The following is a 17949-nucleotide window of genomic DNA, read 5'->3' as shown; positions in this document are numbered from 1 at the left end:
GGCTCAGGGGGTTAAGCCTCTGCCTTTGGCTCAGGTCATGATCTCAGGGTCCTGGGATGGAGCCCCTCATTGGGCTCTCTGCTCGGTGGGGAGCTTGCTTCCCCCTCTGTCTCTGCCTGCTGCTCTGCCTACTTGTGATCTTGCTCTCTCTGTCAAATAAATATATTAAAAATTGAGCAGATAGGTGACAGATTCATAAGCCACTAAAACAATAAGGTATATATAGATAAATGCAACATAGAAATATTTACATGATAAGGTATAGAGCTAGAAGGGAAAAGGCAGTACACTGATAGAGTAAACCTTACTTCTGCAGACACTAGTGGAGAATTCTCACCCATTGTTCTGCCTTCTGCCACTTGGCTATAGCTCAAAGACTATGACATGCACATTTCTAATTTGTAAGGCATGGTTTCTAAAAATGTAGCACTGTCATTGGAAAGGATGGACCTTTTGGTTGCAAAAGGCTTAGTGCTCCCCACCCACCCACTCACTGATAATCAGCTTGGAGTTGACCCTACACTCTGTACTCTGAGTAGGACAGGTACCTTCAGCTCTCTGAAGAGCAGGTCCTGTATTTCTGATTAAACTACCAGCCCATATGAAACTATCCTATGCGTCAAAGTGCTAAGGGAACAATTCTCCTTTGTCAGGATGTGGAGTGCTCCTCATAACATCGCCACTTTGCCATCATCATTTACAGATTTAGGAAAATAAATTTTAAATTATTTTAAAGATTTGATTTTGTACACAATAAAATCAGTAGCACTTTCCTGTTGCATATCAATTTCTTGTCTGTGCATGGGATGTTGTGAATAAAGAAAGTAAGAAAATTAGGTTGGTTCTGAGAGCCTGGATAACTTGGAATTTGGTGGAAGCATTGTTAGCTGAGCAGTAGTCAAGTCACAGTGACCAGGAACACACCTGAGGAGGGAGTGCTTTGCTAATGTGTCAAAGGCATAACTAACATGAAGTCCCTGAGGGAAAGAAGGGTTTATAAGTGTGTGAGGGACTCCTTGCAATGCACATAGATGGCTATTTGGGTATGATTTGCATTAAAAAATCAGTTTATTCTACATCAAAATAAAAAAGTTTCCTCTGCAGCCAATTAAGCCAACTGGGCTCTTTGTCTGTGGGGGCCCAGTGTGCCATGGCTGCGAACAGCAGCCTCCTCGGTAGTGTATGCAGCCAGTTGATTGTATGGGTTGCCCTAAGGGACCTTGGAGACAGCCCTTTTGGTGGATGCTGGGGTCTGACCTCATGGCTATCTCCAATTTAGGCTGCAGACAGGTATGCGGGGTGCCTTTGGAAAGCCCCAGGGCATAGTAGCCAGAGTGCACATTGGCCAAGTCATCATGTCCATCCGTACCAAGCTGCAGAACAAGGAGCATGTGATTGAGGCCCTGCACAGGGCCAAGTTCAAGTTCCCTGGCCGCCAGATGACCCACATTTCCAAGAAGTGGGGCTTTACTAAGTTCAATGCAGATGAATTCGAAGACATGGTGACTGAAAAGCGGCTTATCCCAGATGACTGTGGGGTCAAATACATCCCTAACCGTGGTCCCTTGGACAAATGGAGGGCTCTGCACTCATGAGAACCTTGGCACTACCCCTTCCCGTCATACTCATGCCCACCAATAAATCCAACTTCTTGTCCAAAAAATAAATAAATAAATACACACTTCTACTTCTACTTCTCCTTCACTTCTACACAGTGAAGGAAACAATCAACAAGACTAAAGGGCAACTACGGAATGGGAAAAAGTATTTCCAGTTCAATATATCCGACAAAGGGTTAGTATGGAAAGTACATATGAAGAACAGATACAACTCAACATCCAAAAAACAAATAATTAAACAATAGGCAGAAAACATGAACAGATATTTCTCCAAAGAAAACAAACAAATGGCCAAGAGACACATGAAAATATGCTCAGCATCAGTTATCATCAGGGAAATGCAAATTGAAACTATAAGGAGACATTACCTCACACCTGTCAAAGTGGCTCAAATTAAAATACAAGAAACAACAAGTGTTGGAGAGGATGTGGAGAAGAGGGAACCCTCTTATACTCTTGGTAGGAATGTAAAATGCTGCAACCACTGTGGAGAACAGTATGTGGAGTCCTCAAAAATTTAGAAATAGAACCACCCTATGATCCAGTAATCACACTCCTGGGTATTCACCCCCTGAATGCAAAAACTCAAAGGATATAGACACTGCTGTGTTTACAGCAGCATTATTTTACAATAGCCAAATTATGGAAGTGGCCCAAATGTCCATGGAGAGATGAATGGATAAAAAAGATATGGTGCATATAAACAATGGAATATTTTTCAGCCAAAAAATAAATGAAATCTTAGCACTTACAACAATATGGAAGGAGCTGAAGTGTATAATGCTAAGTGAAATAAGTCAGAGAAAGACAAATACCATATCATTTCCCTCATCTGTGGGAATTTAAGAAACAAAACAAATGAACGAAGAAAAATGAGAGAGAGAAAGAGAGAGAGGAGAGAGAGAAACCAAGAAACATTCTTAACTATAGAGAATTGATGGTTATCAGAGGGGAGGTGGGCGGAGGAGATGTGTGAAATAGGTGATGGAGATTAAAGTGTGCACTCCTCATGATGAGCACTAAGTAATGCACAGAATTGTTGAATCACTATATTCTCTGCCTGAAACTAAAAGAACACTGTGTGTTAATTATACTGGAATTAAAGTTTAAAAACTTAAAGGGGAACCTGGATGATTCAATCGATTAAGGGTCTGACTCTTGACTTCAGCTCAATTCATCATCTCAGGGTCCTGGGATCGAATTCTGTGTCAGGCTCCACACCCAGCAAGGAGTCTGCCTATGGATTCTCTCTATCCTATCCTTCTGCCCCTCCCCTGACTCATGCTCACTTTCTTCCCCTCTCTATCTAATAGATATAACTTTTTTAAAAACTTAAGGAAACATGGGCACCTGGGTGGCTCAGTTGGTTAGGCATCTGCCTTTGGCTCAGGTCATGATCCTAGAGTTCCGGGATCGAGTCCTGCATTGAGCTCCCAGCTCCATGGGGAGTCTGCTTCTCCCTCTGACCTTCTCCCCTCTCATGCTCCCTCTCACTTTCTCTCTCAAATAAATAAATAAAATTTAAAAAAACTTAAGGAAATAAGTTTATCACTTTGTGAAATCATTAAAAAAATGCTCTCAGAATAAAACTACTGACTTCTATAAAGCAGTTTGATTTCATATAGCAATTTTGCTCAAATCTTAGTTTTAAAAATGCAACTACATTTAGTTTCACTTCTCATCATCATGGATTTCTTGATAATAATACAAATGCAAACATCAATCTTTTTTTCATTTTCGATTTTTGTGTTATTTAGCATTTATGTTGTAGACAAAATTGTTTAAAATTATATTTTCATCTGAAAATATGGATAGATGGTTTAAAAAAGGAAATTTTTTGCATAGATTTGAAATAAATGGAAATGCACAAAAATCACGAGGGATAGTCAGAGAAACCCATGAAGTGTTGCAACAGCCATCGTATTTTTCCAGAGGCCGACCATGTGCATAATAAAAAGATGGAAGTATTTTTCTAACCACAATGAGTTGGTGTTTGTTAAAAATCAACGGTAAATTTAATAAGTCAAGGACATACCAAAATGAATATCTGAAATATTGGTTTCATTGTTGTGAAGTTCAAATTAGCATAAAATGCAATAGCTTAAAAGAGAAACCTGAAACAAAGCAAAAAAAAAAAATTGTAAAACTATCCCTCTTCAATAATAATATATAAATTTATTTTAAAAATTAGGCCTTTTAAAATATATTTCTAGTGAAAAAAATGTAAAGGAAAATAGCATACATTACATATGCTATGAAACCCCTTGAAAAAGAAAAGAAGTAATAAATATATTCATGCAGCCTATATATGTATATGTATGTATCTACATATGTATATATCTACATATGTCTATCCCTCTTAGGTATGGAAAGAGAGTAACAAGACAAAAAGATATTTATATGTTCAGAGATGTATAGATTATCTCTGAAACAAAAATCAAGGGGTGCCTGGGTGGCTCAGTGGGTTAAGCCTCTGCCTTCAGCTCAGGTCATGATCTCAGGGTCCTGGGATCGAGTCTCACATCAGGGTCTCTGCTAGGCAGGGAGCCTGCTTCCTCTTCTCTCTTTCTCTCTCTGCCTGCCTCTCTGCCTACTTGTGATCTCTTTCAAATAAATAAATAAAATCTCAAAAAAACAAAAAAAAAACCAAAAAAAAAACCCAAGAAGCTAGTTGCTTTAGAAAGAAGACTGTCAGGCAAGTCAGGTGGATAGGAGACCCTGCATCGATCATACTTACATCCTTCTATCTTGTTCAAACATTCTAGCAAGCATGCCAATGTCCATTTCTGTAATGATAATAAATAAAACCACACACATAAACCAAAAAAATCATAAAATCATACAGAAAAATTACTAGAAATATTTTGGTATCTACAATCACAGCATCTGTACTGAAAGCAAGATAATGACAAACATAAGTAAGCCAATGATCAATAATTTTAAGTGCCTTTCTTCACTTGCAGAATCACCTTGGAAGGAAATATTAGCACTATAAAAGGGGCTTCCATGACTCTTTGCCCTGTGAAAAGGGTCAAATCTGTTTAGGATTGGAAAAAAATATTAGTTGTCTTTTTAATAGCCACCCTGAACACGGGCACTCTTCTGGCCTTAATGAGTGCTGCTCGCAGAAGGGGCCCCTGGCCACGTGCACGAGACACATGTGCAGCAACAGTAGATTAACTTTAACCTAGTGCCATGTTGGACCTCGCTTGATCTACTTACCATGATGATATCTGAGAAAAAACTTGTAAAATGTGTGGCAGTTAATAACAATTCAAGTAATTACAATTAGTATTAAATAAAAATAGTTCATAAGTTATCTTTCAGAAAGCAGAATATCTCTTCGAACAATTTCTAGAACGTAACAGTTGTTCAATAATTATTTGGTGAAATGACTTTTTAACAAACTTACAGTAAATAAATTAAAATAAAACTATTCCCTGAATGTTCATAGTGTACCATTTCCTAAGAATATTTTGCTTCAATGTGTGTCCCTCTCGGTTTTTTTTTTTTTTTTTCTTTAACTGTTTTTCGGTAAGTCAAAAGAAATGGTTAGACAGTAACTTTGTTATATTTAATAACCTCTTTTGTAATTATATGAACAGTAACCTTGAAATCTCACTTTGCTGTGCCTTCCTGGGGGAAGGTGGCGGTAAGAGTTTTCAACTCGAGGTTGAATTATCTGTCTCCCTGGAGGAAAATAATCAGTGAAAAGGGGATGAGAGCTGTATGGGGTTAGTAATTCCATGCATTTTAAGAATGAAGAGTGGCCCACGGTTGACAAACTCAGCAGATTTGTTTTTAGTACTAAATTTCCATCAACACTACAAGGCACTATAATCATTTTCTTTTTCTTTTTTCTCCTTTTTAATCTACACTTAACAAGATCACACTAATGAAAACGAAACTTTAGATTCAGATCTAGAGTGGTCTTTGTGGTATTATAAGCAATTTGCTTTAGTTCCCACACTAAAAATCAGCATAATTAGTGTGACTTAGCTGAGAAAAATACTTGGACTGAGAGTTCTATGCCAGTAGAAAAGACTGGTTGCTCCAACACCGCTTTACTCTGAGACATACATGTGATTCTATTCTCAACAGGAGTGTTTTTTAATGACATTTTCCACAATGGACTAAAAACATTGCTTTGCCTCATTCTTTGGTACATACCGCCCTGAGCGCTTCTCTGCAGCAATTACTATGATATACTCATAAATTAGCAGAAAATATAATTTGAATCCATACATATGCATCAGAATTCTTAAAATACTGTGTCAACAAGACAATACCAGAAATTTGCAAGAGTCAGCATATAACCTGTGATGAAGGCTCAGTGATTTGCATATGAAATATTACCTGACCCTAAGGGGGTTCAACAATGTGCTGGCAGTGTACTTGGTATTCTGCATATGGCATTCCATTAAACCTTCAGAGCAACCCCTACTATACAACAAATGCTCTTTCCCTCCCAATTATATAAGCAAAAGCAACCCCATGCAATACCTAGTATTTAATCCCCAATTGTGTAAGTGACTTGCCCAAAATGGTAAGTGATAAAGCCAAATTGGAACCCAGGAAATTTCACTATATATTCTAAAGCGCTATACACCCTGCAACTCTGTAAACCTTGAGATGGATAGGAAACTCTTTTGTTCTGATGGTAAATAATTTAAGACCATAATTTGTTAATAAAGAAGTCCTTGGGGGCACTCCTGACCCCTTCGGGCTTGGTGCTGTCCAACTGGAATTGATTTTTGCCCCCCCCCCAAAAATTGGAAAATTTTAAATATGCTTTGGTTTATTTGTTAACAGCTCTGGTATCAGAAGAGAGAACCAAAGGAGACCTTCCCACCCTTTGTCCCTGCCCCTGGCAACCCCCAGGAGCAACAAAGCAGCCAGACATCATTAAAGGGCCCTTTAGGGTCCTTGCTTTCTTGCTGCCTCTGGAGGTAGTAGGTTAAGTCGCTGTGGGATCCTGGATCTTAGCTCCCTAGCTTTTGTGTTATGAGCTTTCAGATTTAATTTGAGCATTTCTTTTTTCCAGACTGCATTCAGAAACTAGCCAGTGTCTAGTAGGTCCTGGGTCTAACTTAGAAACCGAACCATGTCTGTATCAGATGGGGTCCAACATAGACACTGGACAGGGGCTAGTGTGAGGCATCAGGTAAACAAAATCTTGTTTTAAGGCTAAACAAGTAGGTTAACCTTAACCTTACTGAAGATAATCTCGAATTTCTGTGGCCACAGTAGAGAACTTTTAACCATCTTAGATAAACTTACACATTTACAATGTTCCCTGGGGAAAAAGCCTCTCAGCCAGGCACTCACAACAAAGGGTAAAGGGAAAATTATTTTTCCTCCTATACAGTTTCCATGACCAGGGTGAGACCGTCTGGGACACCCCACACACCGTGGAGCCTGCAGACAGTACCCTGGGAAAAGCCGGCAAAGGGTAAGAATTCTTAACAAAATCAACTGATCCAAATTTCTACCCACCATGCCTAGTTGCTAGAGGAAGGCAGAATTTTACAACACCCCTTTGCAAATTCAGACTGACAAGAAAAAACATTGGTTATTGATTTTTTTTTTTTTTCTCTCCTAGGAATAGCCATCGCCTTCTTGTTTGTCTCATTTGTGTCTTGAGGATTTGGCGTGGCAACTGTCAGGTTGGAGGCCCTTGAAATATGGCCAGACAGTGAAGAGGAGCCGATTTTGCCACCCCAAAATAGGTCTCCTTAGCATAAGGATTACTTGGAGGTAAAAACAGTCAAAACCCAGCAGATTCAGAAGTGCTTTCCCCCACCTTCAACTGCCTAAGTTTACACTGGAAAGGGGACCTAACCAGAAAGGGAGCCATTACCAGGGATATCTTTTTATCTAAAATGTTATCTGCCTAAAAGTTTTCTAAATATCTCTTGCCCTCCAGTGAATGGCCTTTCTTCCCTTTGTATCCCCAGACTCCTACACCTTTCCTTAGCTCTGGATATTATATAAACCCTGTTACCTGGCTGCCTTCTAGGTCCTCATATTTTTATGGGACTCCCGTACTACACATTTTTTTTAAAAGATTTTATTTATTTATTTATCTGAGAGAGAGAGAGAGAGAGAGAGGATGAGAAGGGGAAGGTCAGAGGGAGAAGCAGACTTCCTGCTAAGGAGGGAACCTGATGCAGGACTTGATCCTGGTACTCCAGGATCGTGACCTGAGCCAAAGGCAGTCACTTTACCAAATGAACCACCCAAGTACCCCAAAATTTAACTCTTATTAATCTGTCTATATGAATTTAGCTATTAGACTAGCCAAAAAACCTAGAAAGGAGGAAGGGAAAAAAATGTCCTTCCCCTTCAACAGAACTGTGGATTGCCTCCCATCTATGGCCGGATATGGCTAGATAGGATTGTGGGCTCCACTCCTTTTATAGCTAGGGTCCTACTGACCGTTTCCAGTTCTCAGGGGAATCATCTATGTCTTTCTTTTGGTTATCTTTGGGATTTTCTCTGGATCTTGGAAGTGTGGCACCTTTTGCATCCTCTTTGAGGACTCCCCTTATGTCCACGGGGTTGTTCAGTATTTCAAGGAATATTCAACTATTTGTCCTAGCTAAAACCTAAAAAGATAGGTAAAAGGATTTTTCTTGAGCAGCTCTATGGTTAGAAGTTGGCTAAATTTTGGGCGCCTGGGTGGCTCAGTGGGTTAAAGCCTCTACCTTCAGCTCGGGTCATGATCCCAGGGTCCTGGTATCGAGTCCCTCATTGGGTTTTCTGCTCAGCAGGGAGCCTGCTTCCTCCCCTCTCTCTGTCTGCTTCTCTGACTACTTGTGATCTCTGTCAAATGAATAAAATCTTAAAAAAAAAAAAAGAAGTTGGCTAAATTAGAGGCTGATGTTCAGAGCCCAATAGAAACTTTTTTTTTAGGTCTTCTCCTCTAAACTAAAATAAAACTGTATACCCAGATGGAAAGAAAAAACATTCTGAAGCCATTGTGGAAGAATGTACTAAAATATGTCAAAGATACACAGCTCTAAATCTAGAACACAGGGATCTTTTGATTTCCATTTTAGCTTAAATCCATATCTCTAATATAAAGAAGCAAACTACGAATCCTGTAGCTGAATGACTTGGTCAATCTCCTTATCACTCAGGTTGCAGCTCAATTCTTTGAGAAATTAAGACGACTGTATATGTCTTACAAATGATGTCTTTGGAAGAACAGAAGCGTGGCTCTAGAAAAAATTCAAAGCCCACCTTTCCTTTTTGCCAATCCCTACCCTGCCCTAATCATCTCAAAAGGTATGTAGATACTGTACAGGATCTGGATTTGGGAAACACAGCCCTTCTACAGAAACTTAAATTCTTTCTCTCTGGTTGTGAGATGTAGATATTCTACCTGGTCTTCTCTAAGGCCTCAAGGCCATGTCTTAAAATGCACACTTCAGGGAGGTGATTCTCATGGGATAAACCTGAACTGATATTAAAAAAAAAAAGAAGTTGTACAAGATGTGTGGAAATGGAATCTTGGGAAAGAAATTTTATGCATGGGGGCACCTGGGTGGCTCAGTGGGTTAAACCTCTGCCTTCGGCTCAGGGCATGATCTCAGGGTCCTGGGATTGAGCCCCACATCAGGCTCTCTGCTCAGTGGGAGCCTGCTTTCCCTTCCTCTCTCTCTACCTGCCTCTCTGCCTATTTGTGCTCTCTCTGTCTCTCTGTTAAATAAATAAATATACATTTAAAAAAAAGAAATTTTATGTATGGTTGAGCTGTCTAAAATTTGAATGGATTTAAGTTTTTAAAGAATGGACTCATTAAAATACAGTGGTACAGAATTAGAATTTCATTTTCTCTCTGTTAAAAGTACCATTTCTTGAACTACTGGTTTTCTTTTGATGAGATATTGTGAAAAGTGTTTGGTTGTTTTACCTTTTGGGCAATCTATCTGGAAAGCAAAAATTTTGTGTCTTACCAATACATAGGATTTCTGATAACTTTAAGAACATAAATGTGAACTGGATAGGAATAGCCAGAACTAATGGAAAAACTAGATTCAAGTAGAACAAGGATTAATAACATGGATCTAATGAACTAATAAAGGTGATTAACATTTTTTTTTACCACCTTTCCTTTGAAACATTGCTAGTTCCTTAATGTTTTATTTCTCCAGATTTAAGGAAACCTTTTTTCCTTTCTTTTTTGTTAAGCTATTGTGACTTACAGTAATTTTATAAAGTCTCTCTTTTTCTCCTTACCCGATCTCTCTGGAATTCAGAAACTTATTGAGTATTCTTATTTTCATGGCAATACAGTTATTGCATCAGTTCAATAAGAATCTATTCCCTTATAACAGCACATAAATGGGAGCATTAGTTATATTCCCAAGGCTTTGACTGGCCATATCTGAGAATTTGAGTACAATCAGATATGGCCAGACAGTTTCAAGGAACGAAGATTGATTTCACAGAGCTAATCAAATCCCTTTGGAAGAAAACAGTCTGGAACCTTGCTTAAGAGGTTCCCAGCAGCCTCACCAGGTAAGGTAGGAGGGTCACTTCCTGGCAGGCCCAGAAGCCTCAGGTTATCTTGTGACTCTCAAGAAAGGAGAAATTCACCCAAATCTATACGGACTGGCAGGTGAAGTCTGATGGTGAGTTCTTTGTTTGTCTTCAAGCTAAGATTTCTTATGAAAGGTTGTAGCAAAGCAGACTGAAAGGAATCGATATGGTCAGTGTTGTTGGTACAGTTCTACATAGAGGCTGCTTTTACACGACAGGCTTGAACAATGGAAACCTGAGCAAAGCCAAAGGGCCCACAGGGACTACTGAGCTGACACAACAGGTCCGCTAATCGACTCACCTCGAAATATCCATAGGCCCTAATGGCTCAATGGGCTACTTACAACCAGGAACAGCTCCGAAAAAGAGAAAATTCCATATGTCCCCAAACTTCCTCATTCTTACCCTACAACTATAGGCCCCTCTTCACCACCTTGAGGCAGACAGCCCCTCCTTGGTGGCCCTGTCTGCCACTCCCTTGCAGTGTATTCCCCTCCCTCAACACCAGCCCCCTTCCAGTCAGAACACACCACATTTCATTAGTCCTCAGGCCAAGTTTAATGAAGTTGGACTTGTTTTGCAAACCAATGAGCCTTACTGTGATTGTCTTTGGTAGAAATGAGGGTGACTGGAGAGGAAAAAATTATGTTTCAGTAGAAAATTATAACACAACCTTATGGCTATCTAATTCTAGTCCTGTTCATTGTCTTTGTGGTTTTATAAAATATCCATAAGCTGAACTGGATCCTGAATTCTACTTCCCTCAAATATCTGGCTACAACTCTCCAGACTTATGTTGCCAGTTTTCTCCCACTCTCCTGATTTAAATGACTAAGAGCAAACGCTGCCTTTGAGCCTCTTTAGAAAGGACCACACCAGGTCTTCCTCACTGCTTAGATGCAGCCAAACTTCAGGACGTTGACTCATGGCTCCACATCCCCCAGTTAAATACGGCTCATCCAGACCTTGGGGATGGTTTACCAGCTGGAGATTTAAAATTACAAGCAACCAAAAAGGTTTCTCCCCAGAAGCAGATGGCATCTTAGGTGGAAGCTCTTTCAATCTCATGGATCAAGATCTTCATCTACAACATTATGCCTTTATTTCTTTCGCCTTTTTACTACTTGGTTCTTCTCTCAGTACATGGCAAGATGATGTCCCTTAACTTTGGCAACTATCACTGAATCTACTGGTAGGGTCATAGCTATACAACAAATTCCCTTGGCTTTCTGGCTAGAGTGGTTTTCAATTATAGAGTTGTTTAAGATTTCATATTAGCTTGGGGCGCCTGGGTGGTTCAATGAGTTAAAGCCTCTGCCTTCGGCTCAGGTCATGATCCCAGGGTCCTGGGATCGAGCCCCACATCAGGCTCTCTGCTGAGCAGGGAGCCTGCTTCCTCCGCTCTCTCTGCCTGCCTCTCTGCCTAGTTGTGATTTCTCTCTGTCAAATAAATAAAAATATTAAAAAAAAAGAGTTCATATTAGCTTAACACAAAGAGTCTATGCTACAGCAAAAATATCCTGCTATACCTGGATCAACACACCTGGTGTGGCATCTTTATCTCTGACCAATCCCAAATTTGGAGGAGGGTATCAAAACATGGATAAAATTTCATGGTGTATATGAAAATAGTGTCATAGTGAGTTTACCATATGGACCTAGAGTTTGAGCTACATTTAAGGTAGAATTAGGGGTGCCTTGGTGGTTCAGTCAGTTAAGCATCTGCCTTTGGCTCAGGTCATGATCCCAGGATCCTGGAATCAAGTCCCACATTGGGCTCCTTGCTCAGCGGGAGCCTGCTTTTGCCTGCGGTAGGTTTTTTTTTGTTTGTTTTTTTGTTTTTTTTTTTTTTAAGATAGTCTAAATATCTAAGTGCTTCGGGCACCTAGGTTGCTCAGTTAGTTAAGTGTCTGACTCTTGATTTTGGCTTAGGTCATGATCTCAAGGTCCTGAGATCAATCCCCACATCAGGCTCTGTGCTGTGTGTGGAGTCTGCTTAAAATTCTCTCTCTTACTCTCCCTCTGCCCCTACTCCTACCTCCTCAACTCCACTCATGCTCTCTCACTCCCTAACTTTCTCTAAATATGTAAGAGCATTTACTAAAAACATACAGTGATACTTTTATGTCTAAATATGGTCTTAAAATGAGAAGAAACTAAGCCATCCTTCCCTCAAATGTGTGTCTTTCAGATGCACCATTATTATAGAAAAATTAGCCATTTCTTTTAACACAAAAATCACATGGCCTTTTCAGCCTCCTTTATAAAAGAAATGTTTACTCAGTTAAGAAGTTCATTTTCCTGAGCACATGCTCTAATTTGTTTCTACTTAAACATCAACACAGGAAAATCCCTCACACCATGGATTATTATTTTGATATAATTAGAGAGAACACACTAAATGTGTATGGCAGATCAACACAAACCATACATATCAAAGCCGCTACTGAAATTGTGTCAAAAATAGAAAAAAAAAATCTCAGAAGTTTGGTTGTATAATATATTCCATTTGAGATTGTATACAAAGGCTTAGAAAACTACTCAAAACTGCAACATATTGTGGAACTTCAAAGGACAAGAAAAAAGCATGTAAATGGTTTTGTTTTTGTTTTCCTTTGTTCTCCTTTTCTTGAGTTGTGAAAGAGGAACTCACTGAATCCCATCAGGAGCCGTGCCTAAGAACCAGTGAGCTAATAGAAGCACCACAGAATCTTAAGGAAAATAATTTATTTTCTATGCCAGATGTCATGAACTCTTTCCTAAAGCTCACAGGAAGCCTATGGAAATATCTTATTTAGACCGTACAGAGTCAGCTTTTTAAAAAAAAAAAAAAAAAAAAGGAATTATTAATCAACATTTAAAATGAGGATATTTCTGATATTTCAGATTTTCTTTCTAGTAACTCTGACCCCCATTTGGTGGCCGCCGTTGAATAGCAGCTGCCTCTCTTCACTCCTTTCCCCTAGCCAGCTTTCGTTCTGCCTACTTTTTGTCAGGTTCCTACAAGCATCTGAGCTTACAACTCTTGCTTTTCCCTGAGTTTCATCTCCAATTTCCACATTTCTGTTCATAGCACACTCATTTACATAGTATAAGCTCAAACAACTTTTCAGTCTTTTTTTTCCCCCCATTCTATGTTTATCCTTTATCCATCTCCAATCAGTCACAGAGTCCACATGTCCAAAAGACATACTAACACTGACCTCACCCGGGAAAGAAGATTTCATGCCTACATTACTTTGAGACTACTAGCTTAGTATCTGATCCTTTCTTCTAAAACTGAACCCCAAATTTAACAAGCCAAAGTAATTTTCTTAAATTCGTTTACCTTTCTACTTACATATACATACTTATTGGTCTTGTCAGGATATTCTGGAACTCCAGAATATCCTGACAAGGATATTCTGACAAGAGCTGCAGTAACCATTTTTACCCCCTCCTCCCAAGTGATTTCTTTTAGAACACCTAGGGATTTCCTTGCCCTCTATGACCAATGGCCTCTCTTTTCCAAGATCCTTTAGTGCTGATTATCTAATGATAATGATATCTTATCTATCTTTATATTATATAAATGACACGATGCTAATTATTTCCTCTTAGCTTCTGTTTTTCTATTCTTAATTCTCTATGTCCTAGTAGGACATAGACACTTCCAAGGTACAAACTAGGTTTTTTTCTGCATGTTCAGCAATGTGGTGGGCAGTATATTTTATTAAACATAGTTTTTAAATGAAGTGAGCTGAATTTTATAAAGCAAAATACCAACCTCATATCAACTAATTTTTAGCCAAGATACAGAATCTTTGAATAGGGTAAGGAACAGGGAAAGGAACCAGAAACACACTGGTTGAGAGAGTGTGTTGAAATTCACTTGGGTTTTGATGGTATTCAAACAGACTAACATTTGGATTCCTACCACCACCTAACTGTTGTGAGATCAGAATCAAATTCTTCAAGCACAGCGTTCCATAGTCCTTAGTTATAAGCTGAAAATAACAATTCAGGCTATCATATCAACCTCCCAAAAGTGTCTCAGGAATGAAATGGACTTATTTATTTAACATGCCATTTATACCGCCTTGGGATAGATTGCATTGGGCACTCACCAAGTACTTTGTAATATTAGAATTGTATTTTAGAAAGGGAAATAAGGTCATTCAAATAGAACTCATCACAGAGCTATGTTCTACATGCAAAGAAGTAAAACATCTTCTAGAAAGAGTGGACTAACTTCCATAAGGAGAATAAATTACAATTTATTCACATAGTCGTTTATGAAATAAATAGTTCTGTATGTCCTGGTCTGCACCCAGCACCATGCTAGACAGTGAAGATACTATAATGAGAAAAACTAGACACAGTTCCTAACCTCATGGGATTAATAATCTGGTAAAGGAAATAGAGACAGACATTTAGAAGAAAAAATAACAAATATCATGTGTGTTATAAAGAAGGAATACACAGTACCATGGTACAGCATATATCCAGAGAATTTAACACAGAAGGAAAGGGCTTCTGTGACAGTTAATTTTATGGGTCAACTTGACCAAGCTAAGGGATGCACAGGTAGCTCATATAACATTAGTTTCGGGTATATCTATGAAGGTGTTTCCAGAAGAGATTAGTATTTGAATTAGTAAAACAGACTGCTCTCCCCAGTGCTGATGGATATCATCCAATCAATCTATTGAGGGCCTGAGTAGAACAAAAAGGAGGAAGAAGGGTGAAGGCTCTCTCTCTACTTGAGCCAGGACATCCATCTCCTGCTACCCTCAGACATCAGTGATCCTGGTTTTTAAGACTTCAGACTGGGCCTGGGACTAATCGTACCCCAAACTGTTCATGGCTTCAGGTTTGTAATGGAGCTATACCACCAGCTGTCCGCGGATTCTAGTTTGCAGATGGATATTGCTGGAACTTTTCAGCCTCGTTAATTGTGATGAGCCAACTTCGTATAATAAATCTCTTTTTGTATATTCATACATAGTCTATGGGTTCTATTTCTTTGGATGATGTTGACTAATATAGCTTCCCTGAGAAAGTGACTTTTATTCTAAGACCTGAAAATCAATGCATGTTGACCAGGCTAAGGGACAAAGTGGGGAGAGGAGTAGAGAGAAAAGAACAGACATGGGTGTGGAAAAATGAGATGGATTTAGAAGAATGTATCTGAAAGTGAATACTAAGATGCTTGGCTTAATATGACACCAAAGAAATAAGACCAGCATGGCTGAATAGAAGCCTGGACTGAAGGATCTGCACACAGAAAAGCTAAAGAGGCAGAGGCAAAGTCTATACCATCAAAGTCTTATAAATATATTCAGGATTTGGGATATGACTGTTAAGGATAACAGGATTCCATTGAAGAACTTCAAATATGGGAATAATGTAGCCATAATAATTTTTCTTGTTGCCTTTGGGTTTTTTTCAATGTTTTTATTTTGAGATAATAGTCACCATGACTTTGAAAAATAGCTTTTTCTGGAAAATGATTGGAGAGGAGGAAAACTGGATATGAAGAGATGGGTAGAAAGGCTAACTGAACATAGTAATGAAAAAATAATAATAAAGGCTACTGTTGTGACTCAAGTATAGTGAGTATATTTTTAATTTTATCCTTCATCTCTTTAGGGGATATCCCATTCCCATTGCTAATCTAAATGTTGTTCTTGAAGCCAACACCATTCTTCCTTTCCTGGGGTTCAATGTCAAACTAGCCCCCTTTCTCATCACTGTATTGGACCTGGAGTGATTTAGATACCAATATATATATTATTAAATAAAGATGACAAACCAGATTTCTTATTTATTTATTTATTTATTTGACAGACAGAGATCACAAGTAAGCAGAGAGGCAGGCAGAGAGAGAGGAGGAAGCAGGCTCCCTGCCAGGCAGAGAGTCTGATATGGGGCTCAATCCCAGGACCCCGGGATCATGACCCGAGCCGAAGGCAGAGGCTTTAACCCACTGAGCCACCCAGGCGTCCCAAACCAGATTTCTTTGAGGAGCTGATGGGGTGCTGAGGTAAAGATAATCTTTCTTCTTGTGGGAAAGCCGATGCTAAAGATCATAGAAGTCTGAGTTGGGGCATCTTTCCTGTAACCCAAAAAGAGCAAGCTTAAAAAGCTAACCCAGTGGAAAGCAGAGCTCAGTGGTAATTTGGATTTCTGTCACTGAAAACTACAAAATCCTGAAACCAGCATGGTGGTGGAGGGAATTAAAAAAAGACAAAGACAGAACAATATACTATATAAAACTGAATTGGAAAAGAATATAAAGTCATTCTTAGCATTTAGCTAAAAAATAGCTAGACTCCAATTTAATATATTAGCTATATGGAAGAACACTTACACATGCAAGATACTCAATGTTTGTTGAATTTCATCTGATGAAGAATGAGAAATTAAAAGTAGAATATTTATATCCATTTATTTTGTCACCAAATTCTATCATAAACATGGTATAAAAATGTCTAGCCCTAGCTTTCCAAAGCACAGATGGCATTCACAATTTTATTTTCTATTTTTCTGTCTCTCAGCACAGCCCTGAAGTAGTATGCTACCCAGGTGGCAGAACCCAGTGGCACTTCTGGATTCATTCTATATATAGTCATTCACGAGAGGCTGCTACATAGCTCTGGTCTTTGTTGGGTATGGCAATCACTCTGTTGGTTCTAAAACTATAAACTCAGTGAGTTCATGTAGTAACAAGTTATATTCTTTTTTTTTTTTAAGATTTTATTTATTTATTTGACAGACAGAGATCACAAGTAGGCAGAGAGGCAGGCTGAGAGAGAGGAGGAAGCAGGCTCCCCACAGAGCAGAGAGCCTGATGTGGGGCCTGATCCCAGAACCCTGAGATCATGATCTGAGCTGAAGGCAGAGGCCTTAACCCACTGAGCCACCCAGGCGCCCCAGTAACAAGTTATATTCTTTAGCAGTATCCAAACTACATCATATCTGTGATACTTTTCCATGAAGTCTTGCTTAACACAGAATGATTTTAAAATAGACTGAATAACCAGGACCTAGGTTACGGCAGTTTCATCAACAATAATAACTCTGTGTTTGTTTAACGCATTTCCACTAAACATGGGAAATGGACCAAATTGTATCTAAGCATGCCAGTGGAAACTACCTACATTTTCTTTTATTTTAGGGCTTGATAATTCCAAGAAAGACAACACATTAATAGAGTGTGGTTTGCTGAAGTCCTACTGCCTGCACTGTCACTTACCGAAGCTCTGAAAGAACTTTACTAAGGGATTTGTGATTACCTGTAACTGCAGACTTTTCTTTGCTGTTGGACTCGTGAACCACACATTCACTCTTATCTAACAATTTGAAGAAACATTTCCTTCCTGCAGTTTCTACGACCCTATGCTTTTCTGATTCTCCTGAGCTGTTGACACTTCATTTTTCAATTTCTTTTTGCCTTCTGATTCTGTGAGCCAAGATTCTATTCAAAGCTGTGCATACCTCACTCCCCACCTCTCGTTCTCCCTGACTTAAGTTCAACTCCCTATTTCTATCAAAAAGAAATCTCGCAAATATATATATCCATCCATCATGTTAAACTCAACATACTCAAAGTAAAACAATCAAATTTCTTTCTAACTGTACCTTTAGATAATGTTTCTTCAAATAAAGTGAGGCACAAACGAAACATCATTTATTTTGAGTACTAAAAACAAAAAGGAACATATTTGAATATTTTATTTTCTTAAATGTGGTTAAATAAAATTTCTCATAAAAAGCTATAAAATATATTCAAAAAGACATT

General features: G+C 38.9%; 1 protein-coding gene and 1 non-coding gene across 2 annotated transcripts; both read left to right on the top strand.

Moving 5' to 3' along the window:
• Positions 1 to 1098: 1098 nt before the first annotated feature.
• LOC123942921 lies at positions 1099 to 1232 on the top strand. Its single transcript, XR_006818544.1, has one exon. It is a non-coding gene; the product is annotated as a small nucleolar RNA SNORA70 (small nucleolar RNA).
• A 30-nt stretch (positions 1233 to 1262) lies between these two features.
• Positions 1263 to 1645, top strand: LOC123942605 (60S ribosomal protein L10-like). The gene has a single exon (XM_046006638.1). The coding sequence runs from the start codon at positions 1293 to 1295 to the stop codon at positions 1593 to 1595; it is 303 nt and encodes a 100-aa protein (XP_045862594.1). The 5' UTR covers positions 1263 to 1292; the 3' UTR covers positions 1596 to 1645.
• The last annotated feature ends 16304 nt before the right edge of the window (positions 1646 to 17949 follow it).

Source organism: Meles meles, chromosome 5 (genome assembly GCF_922984935.1).
Source record: "Meles meles chromosome 5, mMelMel3.1 paternal haplotype, whole genome shotgun sequence".
Taxonomy (NCBI): Eukaryota; Metazoa; Chordata; class Mammalia; order Carnivora; family Mustelidae; genus Meles; species Meles meles.
Note: the sequence above shows the minus strand (reverse complement) of the source record. Positions and strands in the feature narration are given on the sequence as shown.

Coding starts and splice junctions, on each gene's coding strand:
- LOC123942605 (XM_046006638.1), top strand. CDS start 1,293: ATGCGGGGTGCCTTTGGAAAGCCCCAGGGCATAGTAGCCAGAGTGCAC.